This window comes from Triticum aestivum, chromosome 4A (assembly GCF_018294505.1).
Source record: "Triticum aestivum cultivar Chinese Spring chromosome 4A, IWGSC CS RefSeq v2.1, whole genome shotgun sequence".
NCBI classification, from domain to species: Eukaryota; Viridiplantae; Streptophyta; class Magnoliopsida; order Poales; family Poaceae; genus Triticum; species Triticum aestivum.
This window is the reverse complement of record NC_057803.1, coordinates 352,231,614-352,242,889: the sequence shown is the minus strand read 5'-3', so window position 1 is coordinate 352,242,889 and position 11,276 is coordinate 352,231,614. Positions and strand designations below refer to the sequence as shown.

Sequence of the window (11,276 nt, the reverse complement as noted above, 5' to 3'; positions counted from 1 at the left end):
ATTTTGTTGGAACGAGCACATTTTTGTGAGACCGGGAAAATTATCCGCGTGTCCAACTTCTTCCCCTAACCTCTCTTTCTTTTCTTTCTTATCTCTGTTTTTTTTTCTTTATAGTAGAGAGAGAAGCCCATTTGCCACGTGTATCCAGCCCATCTGGCCCTCCAACCAGCAGCAGTAACTGGGCCGGCCTCTAAGGCCCATTTTCTCCTAGAGGCACAGCCGCCCCTTTTCTAACCCTAACCCTCGCCCCTGCCCAATCCCAATCTCCACTCTCTACCTCTCGTCCTTGCACACTGCCGCCACTTCACGCCCGTGCAGCCAGCACCAGGGTAGGCGCCGCTCTCGACCCCCATCGCCTCCAGCCGCCTCCTCCTCGCTGCCGCCTCGCCATGGACCCGGCGCCTGCAGCCTCCTGCCCGGCTCCCACCTCTCCACCTCTGCGCTGGCCGACGCGCCCCGCCACCGCTCGAGTCCAAGGGCCTCGCCTCCATCTCCTGCCGTCGTCAGCAAGCAGCCCTGCCGGAGCTCTTCTTCTCATGTGCACCATCGTCGACCAAGCCGAGCAGCACCGGGACCCCGACGCGCCCCTTCTCCTCCCTGGCTCTTCCTCGCTTGGGCGCACCTCACGCCGGTGAGCACGACGCCCCTTCATGTGACCTCTTCCTCTGCTTCTTCTTCTTCCAGCATAGGGTCCCTTACTCGCGCGCCAGCCATCGTAGCGGCCTGCTGCCGGCATCGGCAAGGCCAGCGCTGCCAGCTCCTCCTCCACCTCGCCTCTCTGCAACCCCTGTACTGTTCGCTGCTTGCTCGTCTCGTGCCGCTCCTCCATGCCCCATCGGCCTCCTCTGCATTGCGCCTCCTGACGCCGCCCCACCTCCATCGCCCTTGCTGCTGCAGCTAGACCAACATGGCCACCTTCACATGTTTCTTCTTCGGTCATCAGTGCATCGAACACACCCACCGGTGAACGTCGCCAAATTTGGCCACCACCGAGACCCTCAAATCCTGTACCCGGAGCCGAAGTCCGAAGACTCTGTGGGTGTGCATCTCACTTGTGCCACTTTGGATCGTCAAGACCGTTTCGGGATTCGCCAAGTACCACTACGCCCGGAGACCACGGATCCGTGAAGTTCCACTATCGTCGCCGTGGATCCGACAAGTTCGCGAGTATGACTACTTCCCACGACGACCTTGTACCACTACCGTCGCAAGAACCGAGACCGGTAGTCCGAAGACCCCAAGTACCACGACTACCCTTGAGGACATTGGTTCCATCAAGATCGACTACCACATGTGTACAACTACTGCCGCCGTGATTTTTGACAAGACGTCGTGTACCTCTACTTCCACTACCGTCCCGATGATCGCCCATGACCGATAGCACCACTACTTCCCAATACGACATGTGTACTACTACTTCCACTACGACAGTCCCAAGAACACCTACTTCCTTTACCAAACTCGAACCGCTCCGTAAATGCACCTTTGGAAGGTATAACCGTCGAGACGATGACCCGTGCACGAATGCTTTTGTTGTATGAGATGCTTGTATTTGCACCGTGTCCGAGTTTTCATTGCATGGTCCTCCTCGTTTGCCATGCGCCGACCCATGGGAACCCGGTCACCGGGATCACCCCACCATCTCTAGCATGTTCCGCACATCTGCACACTTGTTCTTTTGCAACGTCATTTCCATGAATTGCCAGATCATCGAAATGTTGACATTGCATCATTCCCATTATCATCGCCGTGGCACCCTTTCATTCCGTCATGGCGACAAATTCTCTTATCATGCTCATGTCAACTTTTTCATAAAATTGCACAACACTAGAGTATGTCATCCGCATCACGATAACACCATTTAAAATGTTTAAAATTGTGTTTGCATTATATTGCTAGATGTCATGTGGGGATTTTTTGGAATTATCGTTGTTGTTTCCGGCCTCATTTAAACTTGCCTAAATAGTTAGTTGAATTATGCTTGATCTCTTGACATGTTTAACAACATCTAATATTGTTGAGTAGGTGAAAGGAGAGCAAATTAAATAATTGAATGTGGTGTTTTGTCAATATGCAACTCATTGCATATTGAGCCCTACTTAATTTGTAGTGTTGTTTGTTGCACTTTGCCATGCCATGAATCATTAAACCGGACATGCATCATACTTGATTGTGCATCATGCCATGCTTATGTGGTGGTTGTTTACCATGTTGTTTGCTTCTTTCCGGTGTTGCTTCTTCTTGATAGTTCCTGGTTTTGTTGTGATTGTGAGGATCCGTTTGACTATGTTGTTCGTCTTCTTCATGGAGTCGATCTTCTTCGTAGCAGGATTTCAAGCAAGATGACCGTCACCTTGGATCTCACTACTATCTTTGCTATGCTAGTTGTCTCGATGCTATCATTATGTCACGCTACCTACCACTTGTTTATCAAGCCTCCCAATTGCCATGAAAACCTCTAACCTTTTCCACCATCCTAGCAAACCGTTGTTTGGCTATGTTACCTCTTTGCTCAGCCCCTCTTATAGTGTTGCTGTTGCAGGTTGTTCCATGTTGGGACATGGATATCATGGGATATCACAATATATCTTATTTAATTAATGCACATGTATACTTGGTAAAGGGTGGAAGGCTTAGTCTTTTGCTTGGTGTTTTGTTACACTCTTGCCGCCTTAGTTTCTGTCATACTGGTGTTATGTTCCTTGATTTTGTGTCCCTAACACAATGAGGGTTTATGGGCCCCTCTTGACGGTTCGCTTTGAATAAAACTCTTCCAGAAAGGCCCAACATTGGTTTTATCATTTGCTCAACATAATAATAAATTTGATGCATAGGGAGTTAGCGCTACCCGAGGTTCGTTATTTCAACCTAATACAAGGGGGGCAGTGCTAATGGTGTTGTTCCCAAACAGGCAGCCTATCGGGCCACCTCGGGGAAACTCGAGGGCTGGTTTTACTCGTAGCTTGTTCCATCCGGTTGTGGCCTGAGACATGATACGCGCGGCTACTATCAGGGTGTCGAATCGCCGGGAGGTCTTGCTGGACTTGTTTTACCATTATCGAAATTTCTTATGCGTCGGGATTCCGAGTCTGATCGGAGGGTCCCGCGATGGAGGATTGTCTCCACGGATCGTGAGCTTATCATGGGCTAAGTTGGGACACCCCTGCAGGGTTTAAACTTTCGAGAGCCGTGCTCGCGGTTATGTGGCAGATGGGAATATGTTAATATCCGGTTGTAGTGGACTTGAAGTAAACTCAATTAAAATACACCTACCGCGTGCGTAACCGTGATTGACTCTTTTCTGGGAAATTCAAGAAGAGAACACGGTGGTGTTATGATTGAACGTAAGTAGTTCAGGATCACTTATTGATCATTACTAGTTTGCGTCCATTTGCGTAGTTTCTCATCTTACTCTTGTAGTTGTAAGTTAGCCACCATACAATGCTTAGTGCTGCTGCAACTTCACCACTATCCTTTACATACCCATTAAGCTTTGCTAGTCTTTATACCCATGGTAATGGGATTGTTGAGTCCTGGTGGCTCACAGATTACTACAACAACAGTTGCAGGTACAGGTAATGCAATGATCTGACGCGAGTGCGATGCTTGCTTGTTTGGAGTTCTTATGCTTCTTCTTCTTCTTCAATCAAGGGATAGGTTCCGGGTTGGGGAACCTAGGATTAGTAGGGTGGATGTCATTCTTCTTTTTTGTTTGATTTGCTATGTATTGATGTGTTAATGTTGTAGCTTGTGGCGAGTGTAAGGCTTTATCTTGTATTCTCATCTATTCGGTACATGGTATGTTGTAATGATATCCACCTTGCTATGCGCTCAAAATGCGGTTGTGCCCCAGTCATGAGTTCATCACGTGATTGGGATAGAATCGCATCTTGGGCACGACAGTTGGCCACAATCGAGCGCCGTGATGAGACGTCTGCTACATCCACCGATGACCTCCAACTCAAGGCGTCCATGGACGCCATCAGTGTGTATCCATCCGAGCTCGCAGTGCCTAAAGCACCATTTCCGTCCGTGACCACCGACAATTCCGTCCCGGAGCTTAGTGTGACTGACAAGGTGCTCGAAGTTGACGACACCAGCAACGCCGCTACGCTGCCCACCACCTGTTCGATAGGGTGCCCAAGGTGTGACACGCCCGAGGAGTCAGCGCTCACTTTGTCCATGACACTACCTTCATCCATGGTCATTGGCAACGCCGCTTCCGAGCTTGCTGCACCTGTATGTGGCCTCTATCATAATACTGACAAAGACGACCCAATGGTGTCGTGCCTAGTTCCCTGGAGTGCACCTTCACCCTTCACAATGCCACATGAAGCCTCACCAATGCCTCTGCCTTGGCTGTTTCCTGTCCTTGATGTGGACAACTTGGCACCCACTAGGTGTTCGACAGAGGTACCTATCAAGAGCGTGTTCTCCATGGCATCTCAGTTCACACAAGGCACTGACACTCAAGGCACTAACAGTAGAGTTGAGTTGCATCCGTTACCATGGGCATCCTTTGCATGCATTCTGATGGAAATTAGTGCAGCTGGAAACACTGGAGATACTTGTGACAATTGCTTCAGCTGGTTATAACCATGCAACAACCAGTTGGTGAGAGCAGTTCCATTCTTCTGTACACTGATAGATGGTTGCTGGAGATTCCTTCTAGTTCAATACTACAAGGGCTTCCAAGTGGTTTTGCAACCAAATTTCATATGTAAATGTTCTTAGAAGTTCTGAACTCCTGGAGCTGTTCTATACCAAGTGCAAAACTTGGAAGGCTGAAGAGGTGTAATTTGTTATGTGCTTTGAACTCTTCTGGAAAAGGGCTACTGTATCATGGTTATATTCAAGTTTGGATTCCCTTCCTAATTGTTGGACAACTTATTCGGTGTGCCTTTGAGCTTAACCAATGGAATATTATTTTGATAGTAGACTAGGATTCTTATGAAAATGTTGCTCGTGTTGTGATTGGGAGTTTGGGTTGTGGCGCTTCAGAGCAAAGAAATTCTAGTGGAGAGAGCATATGGACATCAGTTTGCTGGAGTACATTGGAAATCACTGTGGTTTTCATGGCTATCGCCTCAAGTGGTGTTTGCACCAAGTCTACAAGTGTGCGAGCTTAAGAACAAAAACATTTTACTAGAATATGGTATACAAGTGGTGCTCCTTATTTTTCATAATAGAACTAACGTTGAGTGCATCCTCGTGCATCACGAGACATCCATTTGAAGTTGGGAGCTTGGCAAGTCAATGAAAGATATAATTGCAGCTTTACATTGGAAGAACCATGGCCTTCTTGGACAACAATTTTCTACGGCCACCATTTACAGTATTCTATTCAAGTGGATTTACTCACAGCAGTTGTTCTGAACCAACACAGAAATGAATATTCTACTAGAAGAATTATTCCTGAAGTTTATTCACAAGTTTTCTTGAGATGAGGCTTGGGTATTTTATTTGGAATATTGTGATGGTGGTACTGCACTCAGGAAACTAGTTGAGATTTCACCAGTGGACAACTTCCTTATATAGTCATGGCTCTAAACAATTTCAGTGGGAGATTTCTTGGTCACACAAGGAAAAGTGCTCTGAAATTGCTGGTATGAATTTGATGGACTTATTGCTTCGTAACAGGGATGAGTAGATCTTTGGAGCCAACTTCATTGTTGACAATTCCTTGGGTGGTCTTGTTGTTGCTGGGTACGTGTGTTGTACAATCTTGCGGACTACATGGGCATATTTCCATCTTGACATTAGGACGCACATCAATAATAATAAATCTGTACACACTTTGATCCTGGCATTCATGGAGGTCCTTATTTCTAGTGGTGTGGAACTACTCAAGCGCAGCAAACAGGGTGGTCTTAGTCAACATCAGCTTGGGATTAAGAAAAAATCCATGGAATTTGCTCGGTGGGCTCAAGAAAGAGGACAAAGTTTTATAGTCAATGGACTAAAATCAGCATGTGCCAGTATTCAGGTAATTATTCAAGGAAAGAAGAGATTTGTGAGTTTGGAAAAACAAAAATGGTCGATTCTTGAGCCTGGTACTACTATAATGTCACTAAAAGTACTCCCTCGACCTAATATTCACTTGACATTGAAGATACTTGATGCAACACCTATGGACTCTAGTTTGATTTGCTTGCTGGAAGATATTGAATACAGACCTGTACCATTGTCATGCTCTATTCCTCATGGTCACTGTGCTGGGGTGATACATGATTTTGAGGTTCTGAATCCATGGTCACCACCACTATACTTGAATATTCTGGCACTAAGTTCCTTCAGAGGGGTTCCCTTTTATGCTTCTGAACAAATTCAGTGGGAAATTGCTGGTGATATTTTCAAGAAATTGTTTCTTTGCAGCATGGGTGAGGAAATCCTTCCAGCTAACTTAATTGTCGTCTGCTATAGCATTGTTGGTGTTTCTGTTTGGTCCAAGTTTGCTACAGGATTCAAACAAATAGAGGCCTGTTTCGTTGAGCACTTCATGACACAGTGCATCAATTTGGGATTTTCTCCTAGTGCCACTCTAGCACATATGCAGTTGTAGATATGGCAAGCTGGTTTTGTTGCTTTGTTCAGTTCCAAGGAGGCAATGGATGAAGCGTGGGTTTCCTGTTTTCAGAGAGTTTGCTCTGTTTCATCTTAGTGGCAAGACAATCTAGACAATGTAAATGATGCTTGTTGGAAGGGTGGTTTTGATGCAATTCAGGTGACATGGGACCGAGGAGGTTCAACACGAAATCGACTTGAGGACGAAACTATAGAATGTGTTCAGTATGCTTTATCGACTCCGTGGGATCCCGGTGGTGCTACTAAACATCAACATGGGGGCAAGTTGAATCTTATGCGGGAGGGATTGTCAGCAACCTGGGCCTCGCTGGGCTCCCAGGCACTACCCAACCCACGAAGGAGACGTACTACAAATATAGAGGGAGGCCTCCACGAGCAACTTGGCTCGAACGAAACGGGCGGCTTCGGCCAAGGCTTGGCTTTGTTCTTAATCTCCCTCCTCCTGTAGTTCTTCCTTCTTCCAATCCTTTCTTGTAAATCAAGAGCTTGTAACAAAATTCATGGTGATTGAGTGGAACTAGTAGTTGGATCCTAACATATTAATTTCCTAAATTCTAAAGAGTGCAGCTGCACTTTTTGGAACTCCCGAGCACACATTCCTGCATCGTCGGATCAAGATCGCGAACGCCAGGTGAGCATCGTCGGACACCACCCCACCCACCTCACCTCCTCTCTCACACTCTCCCCGATGCGGTCACCTGTTCCTCTCCTGATGGGGCGCGCTCCCTCTCTGATGCACCACAAACCCATCTCCCTTGCTCAACCACCGCCCCACCATCTCCCTTCTCTCGTCACCCTCTCTCCCTTGCCTATGGCTCCAGATCAAGCAGGTGATGGGGCGGCACTACAAGATCCACCACGCGCCACCCCTGCCTCATCGTTATAGCTGATGGGCACATCCCACGCAACAATGATCCTAGTCGCGACGAGGAAAAGCTATCGCGGCATCGCGCTCCCTCACCACCCATGGTCGAATGCCCCGTCGCCCTGGTTGCCCCCGGTCATGGTCGGTCGTGCCGCCGCCCCAGGTTGAACACCTCATCACCCTGGTCGCCGCTGGTCATGGTCGACTGCGACGCCGCCCTTGGTCGACCTGGATGCCACGTCACACAATGGGTTGCTGTGCTGATGCACCGGGGGTGTAGCACAGCTCGGCGGCCCGGTGGCTATGGTAGTGTTGGTCGTGGTGGAGGGGGGACTGGCGGTAGGGAAGCCCCGACCTTTGCATCATGAAACACATAGAATATGTTGGCTTAATTACATTCTGTGTTTGTTTTGGATGAAGTGGGCTGCTTGCTAGAGAGAGGATTCAGATATCAAGCCATGCAGATCTTTCACATGACCTCATGTCCACAAGTCATGATGTTTTCAGCAACACTGCATTCAGAAATTGAGAAATTGTCAAACTCACTGTCTTACTACATATTTCTTGTGGAAACCCACGTAAACCGAACAAATCAGTTAGACAATTGATAATTTGGGTGGGGTCTAAGCAGAAGAAGCGAAAGATTTTTTAGATAATGAAGAGTAAGCAGTACTTCTAACCTCCTGCTATTGTATTTATGAATTTTAGAGTTGGTGTTGATCTCTTGTCTGAAGCAATTACTGCTGCTACTGGGTTGGAGGCGTTATAGCAAAGGACAGGCCGGAACAATTTCTTATTGTAAGCAAAGCATTCTTGAGGACACACGGAAATTCAATCTTGTCACTGTCATCATGTTTGTTTGATTCGCCTTCGCTACTTTTATAATTTGATATGTGGGTGGACCGGTGCTTGGGTGTTGTTCTTAGATGAACAAGCCTCCCACTTATGACTACCCCCTCTCACAAGAATCTGCAAACTACGAAAGAAGAATTAAGATAAATCTAACCATAGCATGAAACATATGGATCCAAATTAGCCCCTTACGGAATAGCGCATAAACTAGGGTTTAAGCTTCTGTCACTCTAACAACCCATCATCTAATTACTACTCCACAATGTGTTCCCTTAGGCCAAAGTATGGTGACGTGTCATGTAGTCGACGTTCACATGACACCACTAAAGGAAGCAACAACATACATATCATCACAATATCGAATGAATACCAAATTCACATGATTACTTATGGCAACACTTCTCCATGTCCTCAAGAACAAAAGTAATTTTCCACCAAACAAAAGTAATTCATGTTCAAGATCAAAGGGGTATTGAATATCATCAAGGATCTTAACATGTAATTTTCCACCAAATAAACCAACTAGCATCAACTTAAAGATGTAATCAACAGTACTAGCAACCCACAGGTACCATTCTAAAGTTTTGAGACAAAGATTGAATACAAGAGATGAACTAGGTTTTGAGATGAGATTGTGCTAGTGAAGATGTTGATGAAGATTGATCTCCCACAATGGAGAGGGTTGTTGGTGATGTCCATGGCTTCAATTTCCCCCTCCCGGAGGGACGTGTCCCTGGCGGAATCGCTCCACCGGAGAGCAAAAGTGCTCATGCCCAGGTTCCACCTTGAGACGGCGGCGATTCGTCCCGAAAGTCTTCTCTTAATTTCTTTCTAGGGCAAATGGCATCATACAGGAGAAGATGGGCCTCGAAGGCCAGCCAGGGGCCCCACAAGATACTAGGGTGTGCCCAGGGGGTGGTCGCGCCCTAGTGCCTTGCGGCGACTGATGGCTCCCCTCGGGTACTTCTTTGCTCCAGTATTTTTTATATATTCCATAAAATTCTCCATGAAATTTCAACTCATTTGGAGTTGTGCAGAATAGGTATCTCTGTATAGATTTTTCAGGTCCAAAATTTCAACTCCCGGCAATCTCCCTCTTCATATATATCCTGTAAATTAAGAGAGAAAAGGCATTAGAATTGCATCACAAAGTATTATATTGATAAAAAATATTATAAATAACAGTGGGAAAACATAATGCAAAATGGACATATCAACTCCCCAAGCTTGGACCTCGCTTGTCCTCAAGTGAAAGCTGATAACGATAATCATGACCACATGTCTAGAAAGAGAGGTGTTGATAAAAGACAAATACAGACATAGTAGCATCATGATCATTATCATAGTAGCAATATATTATCATAAAACTTCTCATGAACAAGTAAAAATTCATCACAATAATGAAATATAAAGCATAAACTTTTTTAAAAACTAACAAACTATGTTCTTACTCAACAAAGCAATTACAATTCATCATATTTTCAGGAAGAGTCTCATGTAAGAGCTTTTGTTTAGAAAGTCCATGATACGTCTCCAACGTATCTATAATTTTTGATTGTTCCATGCTGTTATATTATCAATCTTGGATGCTTTGTAATCATTTTATATCATTTTTTGGTACTAACCTATTGACATAATGCCAAGTGCCAGTTGCTATTTTTTGCATGTTTTTTACATCGCAGAAAATCAATACCAAAAGGAGTCCAAATGCAGTGAAACTTTATGGAGATTTTTTATGGACCAGAAGACACCTAATGGGCCAAGGCAACGCCTGGGGTGCTCCGAAGAGAGCACAACCCACCAGGGCGCCCCTGGAGGTCCAGGCGCGCCCTGGTGCATTGTGCCCACCTCGGGTGCCCCTGGACCACTTCTTTGCTCTATAAATACCCCAATATTTTAGAAACCCTACGGGAGTGGACGAAAATCAGTTCCAGCCGCCGCAGAGTCCAGAACCACCAGATCCAATCTAGACACCATCATGGAGGGGTTCACCACTTCCATTTGTTTGATTTTATCAAAAGCAACATATGAAAATTAGTTCCAAAGTGATAGATATCCAAGAAGGATATAATAAAAATGTTCATGAAGATCATTGGACAAAATAAACTTGATTCTTAGTAATAGTTTTGAGATATGATGATGTGATATGTGAGTCATCTTGATGAGTAATTATGCTTTAGTGAGAATATTGGTGTTAAGGTTTGTGATTCCCTATGCAAGCACAATAGTCAATAGTCATGTAATGAAATTACATCCTACTTGTGGTGCATTATTCAGTTTAATTATGCTTAATGCTCGCATATGAGATTATTCGTTTCTTGGTCGGTCGCTTCTCAATCTTTTGCTAGCCTTCATTTTGCACTAAGTATGATCACTACTTGTGCATCCAAAATCCTTTAAACCAGTTTTGCCACATGAGTCCACTATATCTACCTATATGTGATATTATTTTGCCGTTCTAAGCAAATTTGTATGTGCCATCTCTAATTTTCAAAATAAACTTCTCTTTTGTGTGTGTGGCTAATATTTTCCATGCTAGATGTGTTATTCTCACGATGAGTGTTTATTCACTTGTCATTGCATGAGAGTAAGGCAAAGGTATTAGGGATGCCTAGTCCGAAATGAAAAATGAATTTACTTTACGTTGTCAAATAATAAATTCCTTGGAAAGTGTCGGTATGGAAGGCACCTGTGGATATGGTTAGCCATGGAAAGTGAAAGTATGGTGGAAAAAGGAATAAACTTTATTTTCTGTTTGGGAACCGCCTATGATATATCTAGCATGGAAAGTGTTGCAAACTTTAAGTCGTTTTCTTTGGTGGGAAGGACACATCTCCCAAAATGTTTTTATCTTTAATTTTTTTGCTTTGAGCTATGGCACCTCTACAAATCCGTACTTCCCTCTGCAAAGGGCCTTTCTTTTACTTTACTCAATATTTATTTTTGAATTTGATTCTCCATCTTCTCTTATAAA

The 11,276-nt window shown here is 45.1% G+C and overlaps 1 protein-coding gene across 1 annotated transcript; it reads left to right on the top strand.

The window, feature by feature from the left end:
* The first annotated feature begins 364 nt into the window (after nucleotides 1-364).
* LOC123086090 (uncharacterized) lies at nucleotides 365-4,816 on the top strand. The gene is made up of 2 exons (XM_044507795.1): nucleotides 365-631; nucleotides 3,854-4,816. The coding sequence occupies exon 2, from the start codon at nucleotides 3,856-3,858 to the stop codon at nucleotides 4,594-4,596; it is 741 nt and encodes a 246-aa protein (XP_044363730.1). The 5' UTR covers nucleotides 365-631; nucleotides 3,854-3,855; the 3' UTR covers nucleotides 4,597-4,816.
* Nucleotides 4,817-11,276: the final 6,460 nt, after the last annotated feature.

Bases quoted from the DNA above. Each gene is read 5' to 3' on its own strand.
- LOC123086090 (XM_044507795.1), top strand. From the start codon at position 3,856: ATGAGTTCATCACGTGATTGGGATAGAATCGCATCTTGGGCACGACAG.